Below are 18,399 nucleotides of genomic sequence, written 5' to 3'. Positions count from 1 at the left end.
TTATATTTGTACATAATTTTTGAAGCTCGCAGGCATACATATAATGTCTATTGCATGGTAATTGGGTTACTATTATTGAAATCAGATTATAATTTATTCTACTACTACTACTTATACTTTAAAGCATAACTTTCAACGTAGAGTTATTCTAATATATGAATAATAATATCGACTGCGTAAGATCCCTGTGGTTATAAAACTTGAGACAGGTCAACCTAAAGAAAACTGGCATACTGGATTGAAAAACTATTATACTTGAAGTGTATTAAATTAAAGGCAAATGACTATTATAAATTTTTTCTGGACACATCCATTCATTTTTGGACTCCATATAAATGAAATTTTTAGCATGTTAACTTTTTCCACAAGCCGGTAGACTGGGAACACCATACAATGATACAACGTTTGGTATAGAAGAAGAATGGTAACTATCGGTCGCAATTTTCATGATAATGTCTCGGAAGTTACAGTTATTTTATCAAGTCCAGAGAGGATAGGGTAGTGTGAGCAGATTATAGTTCCGTTGGTTTGACAATGGCACTTAGGAATTATATTTTCCTTGTTTCACTCGACTAATGAAACTAGAAAGATACCAAAACTTCTAAGTTAATGATTGAGAGTAACCGTATGATTTTTATACTCTCGCAACATATTGCACAGAGTATTATAGTTTTGTTCACATAACGGTTGTTTGTGTCACCCAGAAATAAAAGAGTTAGATATGGAATTGAAATCCGGGTGTCTGTCCGTCCGTCCGTCTGTCCGGGCAAGCGATAACTTGGGTAAAAATTGAGATATCTTAATGAAACACATATTCCTTGGCACCCTGAGGAGGTTGCTTTCGAAAATGGGCGAAATCGGACGATTGCCACGCCCACAAAATGGCGAAAACCGAAAACATATAAATAGCTATAACTAAGCCATAAATTAAACTATTGAAGTAGAATTTGGTATGAAGGATCGCACTAAGAAGGGGCATAAGTGGATGTGATTTTTTTGGAGAAGTGGGCGTGGCCACGCCCCTACTAAGGTTTTTGTACATATCTCGCAAACCAATAGAGCTATATAAACCAAACTATCCTAATGCAGTCCGAAAATGAAAGAAATCGGATCATAACCACGCCCACCTCCCATACAAAAGTTAGGTTGAAAATTACTAAAAGTGGGTTAACTCATTAACGAAAAACGTCAGAAACACTAAATTTCACATAAGAAATGGCAGATGGAAGCTGCACTCAGATCTTTTTACAAAATGGAAAATTGGCATGGCGTCGCCCACTTATGGGGAAAAAAGGAACCATATCTCAGGAAGTACTCGACCGATTTCAATGAAACTTGTTTCGTAATAGTTTCCTTACATCCCAATGATATGTTGTGAAAATAGGCCAAATCGCTTCACAACCACGCCTACTTCCTATATACCAGAACTTTGAAGACAATCTGAATCGTTTACTTTACAATATATAAAGTAAGCACTAGTGAAGATATCAGAACAGAATTTTCCATAAATACTGCATTTATAGTGTGGCAGCCCCTTTCTAAAAATCGCCGAAATCGGACCATAGCTTTTCAAGGCCCCATATATCGAACGTGAGGGCCTCGGTGCTTCTAATTTAATATTAGGGTTTCCAACTTTCATTAGACTTTATACCATATATATGACGAATATGTGGGTCAAATTCTCTATTATATAATATAAATAAATTTAAATAAACTAATTGCGAGAGTATAAAATGTTTGGTTACACCCGAACTTAGCACTTCCTTACTTGTTTACTATTAAAATTGTTATATTTTCTAACTTTAACCCGAATTTGTTTCCAATTTCCGACATAAATTTTTTTTTTAAAACAATAGCAGAAAGTTTGGTTTATATAGCTTTATTGGTTTGCGGGATATGTACAAAAATCTTAGTAGGGGGCGGGGCTACGCCCACTTCCAAAAAAAAATTACATCCACATATGCCCCTTCATAATGCGAAATTTTACTTCCATAACTTTATTTATAGCTTAGTTATGGCACTTTAATTGTTTTCGGTTTTCGCCATTTTGTGGGCGTGGCAGTGGTCCGATTACGCCCATTTTCGTACTTAACCTTCTTATGGTGCCAAGAAATACGTCGTGCAAGTTTCTCAAGATATCTCAATTTTTACTCAAGTTACAGCTTGCACATCCGGATTTGAACTTTTCTCGTCACCCTGATCATTTTGATATATATAACCCTATATCTAACTCGTTTAGTTTTAGGACTTACGACCAACCGTTATGTGAACAAAACTATAATACTCTCGTAGCAACTTTTGTAGCGAGAGTATAAAAAAGTAGACATACTTAGTCATAAGGAAAATCAATGTTCTAAGATTTTATAATACAACACATACACATAGTTCAACGGTTCCATGTCAAAGTTGTGTGTTAAATTTATTTAAGAATATCATAAGGCTGCTCAGATTCCTCAATTCGAAGAATATAATATAAAAATAAAATAAGTAATGCATAAATTTACATATTACTACATCTATTATATATGTAAGTTCAACCATCCATCTTACTTTACTTACAAACATATATCTCTGTCATTTACATTGGCATACCATTTTTAATGGCTGACAAAAAGTCATGTCAATTTGCATAAAAAGTGAATTGTTCATTTTTCATTTTCATAGTTGTTAAAAAATTGCAAAAAACATTCAAGAGCGCAAGTTTATTTACATATTTATATATACATATATATTATATAAACAAGTGTTTACATAGATCCACTCATCTACAAAATAGTCATGTCATTAAGGCATTAAAACGATATGTTGCTGTAAAGTGTTTTGCTAATATCATTTGTTGTTGTTGCTGTTGTTTGAATGTTTTGTTGTTGTTTTTGTGTATAAACCGAGCAAACAGTGACTGGCATTTCGTTGTTTACAACATTTGATGTCCAGTTCGTTGCCATTTGCGCGTCATTTTGTTGTAGGCAAAAGCACAAAAGGATTGCACAAACGAGTTATGCGCACATATGTATGTATTTGTATCTACATACTAAATGCTATATGTCAACATAAGTGTGTTGGTCGGTGTACTCAAACGCAAATTAGAACCACTGTTGAATGCATACACAATTGCGAATTCCAACACAAACACATCTACATATATGTACATATATGTATCTGGTTATATACTTAGTTGTGGTATATGTACAGTAGTTTTCCGAAATAACGAATATTCGTTTTAACGAAAACCGCTTATAACGGACAAGCAAATTTGTTACATTGAGTACCATAAATAACGAACATTAGGGACTTGTAAGTACTCGGCCGATACTTTGCCAACTGGCCGATTAATCGGCATCGGCTTCGGTCAAAAATTGGGTATCGGTCGGACACTAGTACTTACTCCTAGTAGTACACATTCTGAAAGTACTTATTCCTAGTCGTGTGTACACCTTCTGAAAGTACTTATTCCTGATCGTGTATACACTTTCTGAAAGTACTTATTCCTGATCGTGTATACACTTTCTGAAAGTACTTATTCCTAGTCGTGTATACACTTTCTGAAAGTACTGATTCCTAGTCGCGTATACACTTTCTGAAAGTACTGATTCCTGGTCGCGTATACACTTTCTGAAAGTACTTATTCCTGGTCGCGTATACACTTTCTGAAAGTACTTTCTGAAAGTACTTATACTTTGGGCGTGGCGTCGCCCACTTAGGGGTCAAAATAGAATGTATGTATACTCTGTGGAGCGACAGGTAGAAATATATCCAAGGTGCTGTCCTTTTATGTTGAAATTTAAGTGGCACTAAAAGGCTAAGAGCAGCAAAGAAGAACAATGTCAATTTCTCAAATATAATCTTCGTATTCCAATGAAGCGAACGGCGATTAACTTATCAAGTATTACTAATGAAAAAATATTTTGATATCGTATACGCTACCTCTCTTAAGGCAACATTTGAATTATTCTGTTATAGTTTTTCTCTTTTTTACATATCATTTAATAAAAGAATTTATTTAACTGCTATTAATAGATATTTAACTAATTTTTATTGAAAAACAAACCTCTAAGTGGGTACTCGAATTAACGAAAAACTCGATGTAACGAACAGACCTGACAATTAATGTGTTCGTTATTTCGGAAAACTACTGTATTTATAATAGTACATATTTACGTACATATATGAATGTATGCACATAAGTGCCACACAAAAGCTTTGTGCTGCTTACTAAAGCAAATATACACGGAAGCTTGCAGGAATTACATATTTACATATACACTTATATAGAGAAAGGATATATTAGCAAATATCCTGTTTCACATAATATACATACATGCAAACCCACTTATAATTATACTATACATGCATACATACATACCGGGTAAAAAGCGCTTGAACTTCATACAGTCATTTAAAGTGCGCTCCATAGTAGCTCATAATTATTGCAATGTTAACACAAATGTATGGAAAATATGCAGGGAAGCTCTAAGTTCGGTCAATATTCCAAATTACATGCATTTGCTTTGAATTACTTCAGAATTCATCGTGTTTTTGGGATCTGCCCACAAACGTAGGGAGAATACTCGCGGAAAATACATTTAACACAGAAAAAGTTAAGAATATCGACTCGCCGAGACTAAGACCCTTTTTAAAGCGGAAGCATAGACATACTAAGAATATTATATTGAAAAATTATACAAATGCTATATTCAATATATTGCTTTCAGGAAAATATATTTTCCTTTAAACTGATAAGAACTTTTCAGACTGCCTGTTATATGTACGAGTAGTACTCTTATATGATATATCTTAAACTTTTACTTAGTTTATAAATCCTTAAATGAAATAATAAAAAACTATAATTGATCCTAATCCATGACTCTGACGACTTTGTTCGTTTAACTCGCAGTTGTACGATTTTCAAGAGAGCTTAACACATTGCTATTCGAAATGTTTCTATTAAGAGGATCATTCCCTATGACGGCCTGTTTTTAGTGATTTTTTAGAATTTTTTTCTATGACCAGTAAATAGAGAGAACCTTAAGTTTATTATCATTTATTAACATATACATATTTGAACAATATAAATATAAATTTTAAGCTAAAAATATTGTGTAGAACATGAGTTACAGCGATCTGAACACTTCCGCCTGGAAAAAATGAGCTCGCACTTCCTTTACGATTCCGGCTGATTGGCTTATCGGAAACGAAAAAAGTTAGCGGAGTTTTACTCTGTAAGCTTAAATGCATGGAACGCATGATCAAGTGAATATACCAAAAATTGGACTTTTGGTAGACATTTGAAAAAATATATTGCGAACTTTGCGTTTTTTAATTTCTTTGCTATAAAAAATCGAATAACAATAGAGCGCTCCTTGCGTTTACACGTGCTGAATGTGCCCTACAAAGATTCGGTAAAGCCGTTTTTGAGATACTATGGAAGAAAGTTTGAAAAAAAAACGGTTTTTGAGAAAAACGCGTTCAAAGCTTTCAGCTACCAACTGAGCCCTTCGGACAGCTCCGTCTTTTAACTGCTGTAACTTCAAAACGACTTCGAATTTCGGAAAATTGCTTCACTATCATATTCTAGACATGTTAAGTAAGCAATTTATGATAAAAACATTTTTTGAGCACATCATATGGGATGACGTCTTAAAGGTAACAAGATAAATTGACGATTAAAAAAAAATAAAAATACATACTGATATGCATTGGTAATTGTCTTTGGTGGTTATAAGACTTTTGCGGCGTTTTTGCTAGCTTAACGTAACTTTAAATGAACAACTTTTTTAAAATAAATTTAAATAACAAATGTCAATGTGACTTAAGTTAACGCCACCAATGTTTGGATGATGTAGTAAAATTTGTGAATGGCGTGCCAATGTTCTTATTGCGAAGGTCAATTAACCACGATTGACGGAAGTAGTACATGAGACGATTCAATTCAGACTTCAAATAATTGATTTTAATAAACTATATTGTAAACATCCTTAAGATAAGAAGACCTCTCAAACATTATTGTAAATTCACAGTAAATAACATGACCCTCTGATTAAAATATTCGTCGAATAATCCCAGCTTAACTTTGGCTGTCCTTGGTCAGATAAAAATTTGCCTTCATTCCGGTTATGTAGACCGAAACGTTGTGGGAGCGATAAGTCAATCATATCACATATTCGCACTTCTTTCAAAAAATTTCGCTTATTGAAATTTATGATAAAGTTAATTTGCAGAATACTTTTGGAAGAGTGCTCCCATACCTGCTATCACCATCGCCAACAGTAGAATTTTGTAAATTTTCTGACTAGATCCTTGGATTTTTAACACGCGTAAACGCCGTCAATCCTATTTCATCCTAGAATTGAATGCGGGTTTATATCATTTAGATTTAGGGTAATAAAATTATAATCCAAAATAATTAGGAAGTAAATTTGAGCTTTCTCTTTGAGTAATTGAGCTTGAGAGCTTGAGTAAAACAAGAGCCATCATGCAAAAGACTCTCAATTTTGGAGTATGTATGTATGTAATTGACGTTGAACCGTTTAGCCGGTTATAGCCGAATCGATGAGAGCGCGCCACACGTCTCTTTCCTTCGCAGTTCGGCGACAGTTGGAGATCCCAAGTGTAACCAGGTCGCTCTCCACCTGGTCCCTTCAACGGATTGGAGGCCTTCCCGTTCCTCGGCTTCCTCCGGCGGGTACTGCATCGAACACTTTCAGGGCTGGAGTGTTTTCGTCCATTCGGACAACATGACCTAGCCAGCGTAGCCGCTGTCTTTTTATTCGCTGAACTATGTCAATGTCGTCGTATAACTCGTACAGCTCATCGTTCCATCGGCTGCGGTATTCGCCGTTGCCAATGTTCTGAGGACCATAAATCTTGCGGAAAATTTTACTCTCCTTTGGAGTAGCTTGACGAAAACATACCCTGCTGTTGTAAATAAGACCCTTTCAAACATGTTATTTGTAGAACTCCAGAGTCTTTATTTCATGTTTCTTGGTTAAAAATTCCTTGAGACTGTCCATTTTCCACAATTTTATGGGAAAAAGTAGATATCGACATTATAAAATCACTCTTCTACTATATCTGATGGCTCAGCTCACCTCCTAACTGATACACGTTCAAGTGCAAGCTTCGAGGCGACCCAACAACGAACTATGGCGGCTGCCGACGAAAAGGTTATAAAAAGTAAATGCTTGAAAAAAGGCAACCATGACGTCGACAGCTAAAAAGAGAAAATGAAAAAAAATAGAATAAAAAACTCGACAGTAGCCTAAGGTGACGCCATTTCAACAGCTGAAGCTAGCCACGTTGGCAAAAAGCTGAGAAGCGCAATCAAGTGGGCAGCTACAGCTACCATATAGTACACATAGCGGGAATGCTAAACAGCGCACCGACAACTGTCTGCAGCGCTACAGCCACTTGGCGTACAATGGCAAGCAAAAAGGACGAGCAATCAAATGACAGCGCCAACAAGCTAACAGCGTGCCTATGTGTGTGTGTGTGTGTGTTTATAAAGGTATATACTATTTATTATTTACTATAGCACTAATGAAAGTGCCACTACAGATACACATAGTTATATAGAATGGTAGGTGGTTGCGGCACAAAAGACGAGCGCGCTCTTACATATGTATTTATACAGGGTGTAGGAGGGTAGGGGCTGCACTCCCTAATAAAGTGTTGGCGGGTCGTAAGGTGAAAGGCCAAGCAGCTGCCATATTTGTTATATATTCTTATGTATTTGCAAGCGCTTCAACCTACAGAAATCGGCTCGAGTAACCTATATATATGTATGCATGTATGTATGTCTGTCCGTGGCCGCTGCTGCTGATTGTGGCAACACCGTGTAGGAGTTTATGTTTAATAAATTAGAAGCAATATGCTCGGTTGCTGCTGTCTTTTTAGTCCAAACACAAAAAATAGCAGCCATAACAACAACAAAAAACTAAGCACTCGTGCAAACAGTCTACAGCTGTGCCGAGCGCAATTTACCGTCATTCGCTTGTGTGTTCGTGTGTGTGTGTGACTTTATAAATATTTTATGGGCGGGATTTCAAAGTGTATGCTGCACACTTCATTCCAATTCGACATTTTGTGCACCCTCAATGTTGTCTCAGCGTCCAAGTCCCTGCATGCCCCGCTCTCTTTGCTGTACGCGCGCTCTCTATCACGCTCTCTCTCTCTCTCTGGCCAATTTGAGAAACCTAATAATGAGTTTGCCTTTTAAGCGCGTAAACTTCATTATGCAGTTACGTAGCTGAAAGTCCGCAAAATCTGGCAGCGCTAATGTTCATTAACAACAACATTATTACAACAAAAAATGTCCGACTCAATAAGCAAGTTCTTTATTTTAACTTAATTATTAACATCATTAAGACTCACTTCGCTGCTTAGACTCTCTCGCTCTCTCTCACACACCCTCTCCTATTCGCCCCCTCTCTCTTTAACTATTTGTCTGCACTCTTGCGCCTCTACGCAGCCATTGAAGCAGTTAATCCTTAAATACACAACAAATGTCATGCAAATATCCAACGAAGCGTGGTCCTTTTCGCTGTTTGCTGTTCGCTCTCTTATCTCTTTCACTCTTTCAACTTTTTGTCGTGCAGCAATTTTTTAAGGGTAGTTTATCGAAAGTAGTGAAGAACTCATCTGCTGCCCACATAAATGCTTACCTGAGCATACAAAAACAACGCTGTTATCCTTACACACACACACGCACACACAGACACATGCAGCCGCACATCCTTGTGCTCTCTTTCGTCAATTTTTGCTCCTTTCACAGTCCAATTGCTTGTGCTTTTGTCTGATGCTTGCTATATTCTTATTGCTACGCCTATTGTTGTTGTTGTTTACTCACTTCACTCGCTGTTGTTGTCTTTTTGTTGTTGTTGTATTCCAATTGCCATCAACCACCAGGCAGCAGCACCATCGCCACCACACAGCGCAGCGCATAATATAGCCACAGACACATTATTACCCTCTTAGCATTGCCTTCTTGCCGTCGCATCGCTTGGCTCCTTGTGGCATTTTTCTTTTCTAAGGACACACTTGCCCGTTTTGCTTCATTTCGTTACGGTCGTCGGCTGTGTGATGACGTTCCATTTTACGTGTTCATCACTATTCGTCGTTTTGTCAAATTGAGTGTTGCGCCATTCGTGCAATTACAATCGTCACTGTCTGTGGAAGAGCGTGAAAAAATGACACTGTGAAAATTCATTTTTGGTTTTTCATGTAAAAAATAATTTAAAATAAACTTTATGTGTTTTTAATGAAAGTCAAATTCATTAAAAAGTGTACAAGTGTTGTTATTAAATAAACTGAAAATTTGAAAAATTCAAAATAATTTTAATACAAAAAAACAGTTTCTAACTAAATTTACAACAAGTTCAAAGTGTTTGCTAACAACAAGCAGCAATTTCAACAAGGCAGCCGCTAAATATGGTTTATTTTGTACGTATTTTTTATATATTTTTTTTCGATTTTAATAAATTTTAATATATTGTCAAATAAGTTTTTGAAATGTGAAAGACAAGCATCTTTCGGTGTTATCGATTTTTGATAGTAGTTTTTATATGCGAGAAGGCTATAACCGTCTAAACGGTTCCTACGCCAATCACATTTTATATGCGAGAAATATAAACAGTGTTTTGATATTAGAGTGACGATGAACTTTCGAAAACTTATTTTGTATAATTTTAGTTCTTTTAGCGTTTACGATTAAGGCAATTTGATTACGACAAATATTTTGAGTATATCAATACCGTTAAAACAACTTGTTGAGACAGGTTTATACTGACATAGTATACTATTCCCAGTTCTAGATCAACTACATGTCATACTTCTGAGTTTTAAAACAATAACTCAGAATCCAACTGACTATCTTTAAAGAATTTATATTACACACATTTCACTTTTACTTAGTTAAACTTTAAATTTAATTCGAACAATAGGGATTTTAAAGCAAATAATGGTTCGCATCGGCTTTATGTGCTCTGATTTTAAAGAATATTAAGCAACCTCCCAGCAATCGATGACTTTTTTCATACGAAAGTTTTCCATGTGTGTAATAAACTCGGAGATTTGCGTTCTAAATATTTTTTTGATGTCAGTCGGAAACTGGGTTTGTCAGAGCGCTCTTCTAAGTATTAATTTGCCCGACGCTGAAAACGAATTGCATTTTAATGTTTTAGCAGTAGAGTACTCAACTTTTTTTCGACTTCTCTTTATGAAGCGCCGGAAAACTCATTAGGTTATTTGGAACCTACAACATTATTCGATTTCTAGCTTTCTATAAGTTGTTCTTTGGTTCAATATCGAATAAAAATAAAAACATCGTTGAAAGTTTTCAGAAACCTGTTTGAGAAAGTTGAAAAGTTGAAGAAAGATTGAAAGCATTTTGAGGTATCAAAACATTTTTAAAGATTTTTTGTTGCGATTCTTCGCGTTATGCCTCTTATAATCTTAAAGTTAGAGTCACATTGCCGTCGGACAAACAAAATTTATCTGTAATGGCAGTAATGCCTCAACCTATTATATTTGTTACTTCCGACGGCGTAAGATATATAGACAGTTAGTATCGACTCAATTTAAAGTCTTAATAATTTTTAATTTTTTCTGTCGTTTCTCACTAATATAAATTTAAAAAAATGTATCGATTAAATATTGAATTTTAAACAATATATATAACCCCAAAATGGCGACTATATACAAACAAATATTTTAATTCTAGTCAGTTTTTGTAAAATGTGTATAAAAATAACCAATTTCTTAAAATCCAATGATACTCACTGTTTGATAAAGATCGATTAATCGATAAGTGAGAACAAACACTTTTTTGTATCTACAGTATACTCTCGAAAAGTAAATCGATTGGTATTTTGGGTAATTTACTTTTTCAAATAATTTACTTTTCCAAATATATACACAAATTATCTGTTTTTATAATATTAAATGCATTTTTAAACTTCAAAAATTCATTCATTTATTTGCTTCAATAAAACATATGGATTTACATGAAAAACATATTTACATTTACATACATACATATGTATTTACTATGAGGAGAAAAAATCTTGAATATTCTTTTGTTTTTTTTCTCTTGCAATATATTTTCTGACCATTTTTGTACGACAATTCAAAAAGTCTGACACCTGATTTGCATCGTTTTCATTTTTAAACCAGTGGATCAAGTAGGAGAGTTTATTTACTAAAAAGACGCGATAAACAAGAGAGTAAGTGTTTTTGCAACATCGTAAAAAACGCTGCTTGCTTCGTTTCGAATTTTTTATCACACTCTCTGAAAAGTAAATTAAAAAATTTACTTTTTCGAGGTGCATGTGTAATCTTAAAGGTGATTAACTTTTCCGCAATTATTTACTTTCTGAGAATGTACTTTTCGAGAGTATACTGTACAACAAATCTTTAACTGCCTTTTAGTAAAACTTTTCATTTATAATTATTTTGTGAATAAAATTGAGATTTTTATCTGATTTTTTAAATCTAATCTAACTCATCTAAATCAACCCTGGTCTTATTTATTTTTTATATATATTTTTGAGAAATTTCAAATGCGTATAATTGAATATATGTATTTGTGTATATTTGTCTATATGAGTGTATAACAGTTGCATAACCACTAAATTGCCTTAATTTCCAATGCAAGCAATTTACAGCCAATCAATTTACACATGCACATACATAACAAGCAAAAGCATAACGGTTAATTTTTCGAAATTTATGAATTTCATAAATTACTTTGAGTACCAATTTTCAGCGCCTGCCAATTTAGACAATTAATCAATTTAAAATGGTGTTAAAGGCGTATAAATATTAACACATAAGCGACGCAAGCGAAGCACTCACGTACTCGCATGTGTGAATTTATGAAGTTATAGTTACTTAACATATATGTATGTTTGTACTAAAGCTTGTGTGTATGTGTGCCTGCTTAACTTGAGTCGCTTTGCTGCAAAGAAATTGACCCACTCAAGTGAGAAATCGAGTTAATTAAAACGAGAACAGCAAAAGATGGTGGCGCACAAACGCACACCAGTACACACACATACACATATATTTTTATACATCTATATATGTATTGTATGTATGTATGTATTTCGCATGTGCTTAAACTTTAAACATACGGCTAGTAGGAAGTAAAGCTTGTTAAGTCAACTGTAAGCCACAGCAGCCGCAACGGATGTTGCACATTACAATTGACGGCCATACAAAGTACTTATACATACATACATACATATATATGTACATGTGTGTGATTATGTGTTCTTTAGCGGCTCTTCAGTTAAGTTTTCATTGTACAACAACAAAATTTGGCGACTCAAGTGGAAAAAGAAGGAAGTGAACTTCAACACTTGCAGTGAAGTGTGAAGATTCGAATAAGGCAAGGGCGGGCATTCAAATAAAGTGATTTCATTGTAGGCATCATCAATAGAAGTAAAAATATTATATATACATACATATATATTATAATATTGTTAATAATATGTATACAAAATGCTTGTCCAATAGTAGTTTACTTTAATTTGGCGCGAGTGTTTTGAGGCAAACAGCACAAGTCTGAGGAAGTCAAAGGATTGACTCTTGAATAGCAAAAAACTTATTGTTAAATTAAAACAACAACAAAAATATTTAATATAAAAGTCAAAAAATAATAAAAAAAATCAAGAGTTTAAGATCATTCTAGGTTCGAGCGAAATCTCTTTGCTTTGGAATTAGGTAATTTAGCGGGTCGATAAGGTCAACAGAAACGATAATTCCAATAAAATCGACTATTTCTAAAATTCAGCATTCATTTCTTTCATAATTTTTTTCGAAATTGAACTTTTTAAAATTTTGAGGATATAATATTTTGCTCTAACCTGAGATTGAGAGAGCTTTTTTCATTAAAATTTCTTTTTTTTTTATAATGAAGGATCCTTTTTTGGGAGGAAATCGGTTAAATAATTCTCTCTCGGGATTGGTTAAGTCCTTTCCTAATATTTAGTTCTGAATAACTGAATAATGAAAGCAACGGCTTAAAAGAGAGGATTGGAAAAAAATATTTTTTGACTTTAGCGCTAAAAAAATGCATAAATGGAAATTAAAAGTCAGTGAAATTTTCAAAATTGATTACAAGTAAATCAGATTCGATCTCAGTGCGTTCAGACCATATGCTAAGAAATCACTAAGGACTGCTGCCAATAAAAAAGTAGAGTAAATAAGTACACTTCCAGCGCACAACAACAACAAAAATATTGTTTGAAAACCTCAAGCAATAGCTTTGAAAGCCCAATACGGTTTTTATTTAAATCCTAACTTTGTTTGATTTGTGGCAGCAGCGCGGAGCAAGTCAAATCAATCACCAGGAATTGATTGTCAGTATGCACTCAAGCGATAAGCGCGCGTTAAACGTACAATTAATACAAAGATCAGCCAGCGCCGGTGTACCGCAATATTAGTGGAATATAGCGGACATCAATAGACGGGCAATCGCGCTAAAAGGGTTCGACAACGATTGATGGGCGGCGAAGTGCGAAAGTGAATTCGTGTCGTTTTTGTGTTTGACTTTGACTTTGTTGTATGCAAATGTGCTTGGCCATTGTTTGTTTCCGCATTTTTTCTTAAATATTTATTACGAAAATGCGCTAAAAACGTGCGCGGCGCGGAGAGACCGCTAGCGGTGTAGTTTTGATATCCTGCCGGCGGGAAAATTGCGCACGTAAATGATGCTGTGGTTGAGAGTTGCACAAACTGAATGGAAAATCCAACAACGCGCAGCACAACAACAACCAATTTTTTGTTGAAAACTATTATAGGGGGCGTGGCATATGTTGGGCGCGCAGCGGCGCTTGTTTTGCATCTAATTTGTTCTACTTGAGTGCACTTATATTGAGGCAACAGTCACGGCGGCAGCACAGCGGTGCGCCGTCATGCCGCAAATATGATGAAAAAAACCGAGAAATATATATGTATGCAATTTAAATAAAAAATTGCGAATAATAAAAATTAAATTTAAAATATTTTCCAGCAAATTGATTTCATTGTTCATTCATAGATTAGTATTAACGTATGCATTTATTAATTGATAACCCGTTGAGTCAGCATAGTACACATAAACTAACAGCCACTCTCTCTTTCCTTCTACTTGCAGAGTCCGCGTGGCATGCAACCGTGTAGTCCATCGGGCGTTATTGCAGTGATGCCGCCATCGAAGAGTCCCACCATGGAAACGGCCGCCGGACAGCAAGCAAATGCACACCTCAGCAGCGATAGCAGCGTCGATAAGCAGCTGGGCGCGGAACAACAGCGCGCCGCCACGCCTGTCAGCAGCAATAACAACACAAATACAACAACTACAACCAGCACAAATCTGCCGAATGCACGCGCTTGTCCGCTCAAATTTTCCATAGCGAAAATTATGGAGCCCGATCAACGCGCCAGCAGTGAAAGTATTAACGCGGCAGAAGACTCCGAACGCTCATGCAGTCCCATTGAGGTCGCGAGCGATGAGTGTGAGTCGGAGCGCGCAGAGTTGCAATTACCAATCGCTGGCAGCCAACAACAATGCATTAACGCTGAAAACTATGATTCCGCTTTCAAGAAGTATGTGCCCTCCTCATCTACCAACGCTGTCGCTGCCGCTGCAGCCGTAGCCGCCAGCACGGTCAACAATGTTGCCGCCGTGCAACAATTCGTTAATACGCGCCATCAGGAATTGATGTCTCAGTATCCACTGCTATATTATGCGCCCAATCAATTGATGTGCGCCGCCGCTGCCGCACAATATGCCGCGCTCACCGCTGCGCAACAGCAGACTTTGCTCGCCAATCCAGGTGCCGCCGCGCATTTGAGCAGCTTCACCGCGTCGTTGAACAATTTCCATACGCAGTCATTGAGACGTAATCTCAGCGCGTCGGGACATCATTTAGCCGCCGCTGCTGCAGCAGCAGCTGCCGCGCAAGCGCAAGCACATCATGTACACCATCAAGCGCTCGCAAGCGCACACCCACAATTGCAGCAGTCGTTGGAAAAACAGCAGCAGCAACAACAACAGCATAAAATGCGTGAGAGCGCTGCTGGTGGATATCACGGTATGAAGCGCAAGCATAACGCCAGCGCTGCTGCTGCCACCGCCGCCGCCGCGCCGTCTGCTTCGTCAGTGCATGAGCACAACTCATCGCGCGCTTCTTCACCCGCTTCACGTCATCTGCGCTCGCCATCTCCAAACTCGTTGGACGATAGTCCCGGCTCTGCGTCGGGCAAGCAAAAGACTTTCTCCTGCTTGGAATGCGGCAAGGTCTTCAATGCGCACTACAATCTGACGCGTCACATGCCGGTGCACACGGGCGCGCGCCCATTCGTTTGTAAGGTGTGCGGTAAAGGTTTTCGTCAGGCCTCAACGCTTTGTCGCCATAAAATCATACACACCTCCGAGAAGCCGCACAAGTGCCAGACTTGTGGCAAGGCTTTCAATCGCTCCTCCACGCTGAACACGCATACACGCATACATGCTGGTTACAAGCCATTCGTTTGTGAATATTGCGGCAAAGGTTTCCACCAGAAAGGCAATTACAAGAATCACAAGCTCACACATAGCGGCGAGAAGGCGTACAAATGTAATATCTGCAATAAGGCCTTCCACCAAATCTACAACCTCACCTTTCACATGCACACGCACAACGACAAAAAGCCGTACACTTGCAAGGTGTGCGCCAAGGGTTTCTGTCGCAACTTCGATCTGAAGAAGCATATGCGCAAGCTGCATGAGTTGGGCGGCAGCGATCTGCTCGACGATGACTCGCCACCAAGCTATGAACGGCGACGCGAGTACACGCGTCGTGAGTATACGCGCCGCGAAGCGCATCATGGCTATCACGCGCACTTACAGCACGGCAGCCAGTTGACGCCCGACTCTTCCGCGGGCAGCTTATCGCCACCGATCAATGTCACCACACCACCGCTCTCTAGTGGTGGCGGCGGTGATGGCAGCAACTCCGCTTGGCATACGCCACAGTATCAAACGCTGAGCAACGCGCAACAGTCCGCAGCCAGCGCCGCCAGCACCTACGCACCACATCACCTTTTGCCTCAAGTCGGCGGCAGCAACAGCAGTTTTCGTGCGTCCGCCGAGTATTCCAGCAGCTCCGCATTCATACAACTAGCAAGCGCTGCTTCGACGAGCGCCTCAACCAACGCCGCACAAATGCTATCCGCTCACCAACATCAACAGCAGCAGCAGGCGCATCAGCACAGTCAACATCATCACCAGCACCAGCACAACCAAGCTCAAATGCATCATCATCATCAGCGTCTCTCAGCGGCTGCCGGTGTCGTCTCCGCCATGGATCAGGTGCCGTTCATAGCGAAAGTGTTTTGACAGCGCTACTATGCGGACAGTTTGGCCACAACAACAACGGCACAACATGCCGCCAGCACACTGACCGCATCCTCGAAGAGCATACTCATCGACTGACTGCAGTTTGTAGCAGCCGCTGCGGCAGCGACGGCAACAGCGACAGCGACGGCGTCCGCAACAGCGGCAGGCAGCTCGAATTTTATCTCTGCAGCGACTTCAACGCCCACTGAGTTGGATGATGAGCTGCTAGTGGACGCTTTGGATGAAGATGAGCCGCCGGCGCAGCTACTCTCCCACTCAGCTGTGGAACAGCTAACGGAGCAATTCGCAGCGCATCGCACGACATTGGGTAGCGCTGTCGAAGCGCTAAATGGTCTACTCTAAAGCGTTGGCGCGTGCCTCTGAACTGCTGGTTTCAACAAAACGGTTTCATGGCTGCGGAAAGCAGCCAAGCCCCCCATATACCAAAATCTCTGATCTCCGATTTGGCAAAAGTGTGCAATAAGCGTTAAAAATTGGTGAAACGTTGAAAAATATTAAATATTCGAGATACTTTCTCGGTATTGACGGAATATTTCCACTTATATTGCTCCGCCAGCACCTTACCGGAACAAGTCTCCAGTGATATATAGAGCAAAGTTTTGTGCTGCATTCTCAATAAATTTAAGCAGAAAATCTAATTTCGGTGTATTCACTTTGTAAATAAAAGCATCTATATGTGATACACCCATTTTGTATATAAAAAATTCTTGTAAATAATAATGTTCCGTCATAAAAATTCTTTAATAAAATTAATATAAATATACAGTTAGTTGTTTCTATGTTTATATGTATTGCATATATATGTACAAATGTTTGTATGTGTTTAGTTTTAAGTATTTCAATGTGAAAATCCACCTCTCACACACATATATACACACACAACAACCTCTTGCGCCCACAAACAGTTCAATTTTAGGTGTAGTAGTATTAGTGAAATTGTAATTTATGTTCTAGTTATAAATAATTGAGATATATCTAATAAGATCTAAAAATCTGTATGCTAAAGTATAAATATTATATAGCGTTAAAAGCATACACGATTTGATTTTTAGTCAATATACATATCGAAATATGTATATCTAAGCGAACTAGTATGGTGAATTGAATGTGTTTGAATTGAAAAATATGAAATATGAAAATAAAATTAAAATATAATAATATATATAAAATGCGTATATATCGTTGATTATGATTATTACTTTTCTCAAGTTAGGTTTTTCAAGCCGTGAAACAGCCAAAAGAATATTCAACTTCGCTTTTTCTGCATTGAACATTTTTCTGATTTCGATTTTCTAACTTTTCGATACCATTTATGTCCTACGATTGGTCTTTTGCTTCAAAATACGTTCTGCTTCCGGCGATTTCGTTCCAGCGACCATTAGCTTTAGGTCTGAGGTGAGAAAAATAACAATGTCAATCTCAATATAAATTACTGCAATTTCTGCTTCGTTTTCATTAATAAAAGAATTTGATAAAAGAAATGATCGTGCCAACCACATTTTGCACTAGTGATGAGCGATATTTCACTACCGGTGATTTTTTCACTGTGATTGAAAAATCACATATAGCAACTGTGATCAATTTTTGTAAATATCAGTGATTTATAATCGCAATTGCAGTTCAGTAATTTAAGTTCGATCACAGTAGCTATTGAGAATTTCAGTGTTTTTGTTCGATCACAGTACATATACGAGTTCAGTGATTCTAATTCGATCACTGTAGCACTAGCAGTTCGAAAAGTAACAATCACAGTTCAGTAGCAATACCAGTTCGAAAGTATCAATCACTGTTCAGTAGCAATATCAGTTCGAAAGTATCAATCACTGTTCAGTAGCAATACCAGTTCGAAAGTAGCAATCACTGTTCGGTGATCACAGTAGAAATTTTAGTTGTGATTTTGATAATTTTGGGTACGGTGATTACAAAAGCAGTTAGATGTACCTAAAATTTATTAATTAAATAATTGTGATTACAAAAGTAGGTAAATTTTGGATATTGTTAAAATTAATAAAAATGTA

General features: G+C 37.4%; 1 protein-coding gene and 1 long non-coding RNA gene across 3 annotated transcripts in view; one reads left to right on the top strand and one right to left on the bottom strand.

Annotated features, from left to right (window-relative positions):
* LOC105215289 (fez family zinc finger protein erm) overlaps nt 1-17,524 on the top strand; it is a 66,976-nt gene extending 49,452 nt beyond the window's left edge. Inside the window, exons 1-2 of one of the 2 annotated variants that reach the window (XM_011189117.3) lie at nt 9,267-9,438; nt 14,135-17,524. In XM_011189117.3, the coding sequence (XP_011187419.2) occupies nt 9,427-9,438; nt 14,135-16,360 (2,238 nt within the window). In that variant the 5' untranslated portion in view covers nt 9,267-9,426 and the 3' untranslated portion in view covers nt 16,361-17,524. Of the gene's footprint in view, nt 1-9,266; nt 9,439-14,134 lie in introns of those variants that run through there. The other variant, XM_029042267.2, reaches the window with a different exon arrangement.
* On the bottom strand, nt 8,312-8,981 carry LOC128920260 (uncharacterized). Its single transcript, XR_008470365.1, has 2 exons — nt 8,661-8,981; nt 8,312-8,579 (listed from the first exon to the last, which is right to left on the bottom strand). It is a non-coding gene; the product is annotated as an uncharacterized LOC128920260 (long non-coding RNA).
* Nucleotides 17,525-18,399: the final 875 nt, after the last annotated feature.

The sequence above is a fragment of the Zeugodacus cucurbitae genome, chromosome 3, assembly GCF_028554725.1.
Source record: "Zeugodacus cucurbitae isolate PBARC_wt_2022May chromosome 3, idZeuCucr1.2, whole genome shotgun sequence".
Classification (NCBI taxonomy): domain Eukaryota; kingdom Metazoa; phylum Arthropoda; class Insecta; order Diptera; family Tephritidae; genus Zeugodacus; species Zeugodacus cucurbitae.
Note: the sequence above shows the minus strand (reverse complement) of the source record. Positions and strands in the feature narration are given on the sequence as shown.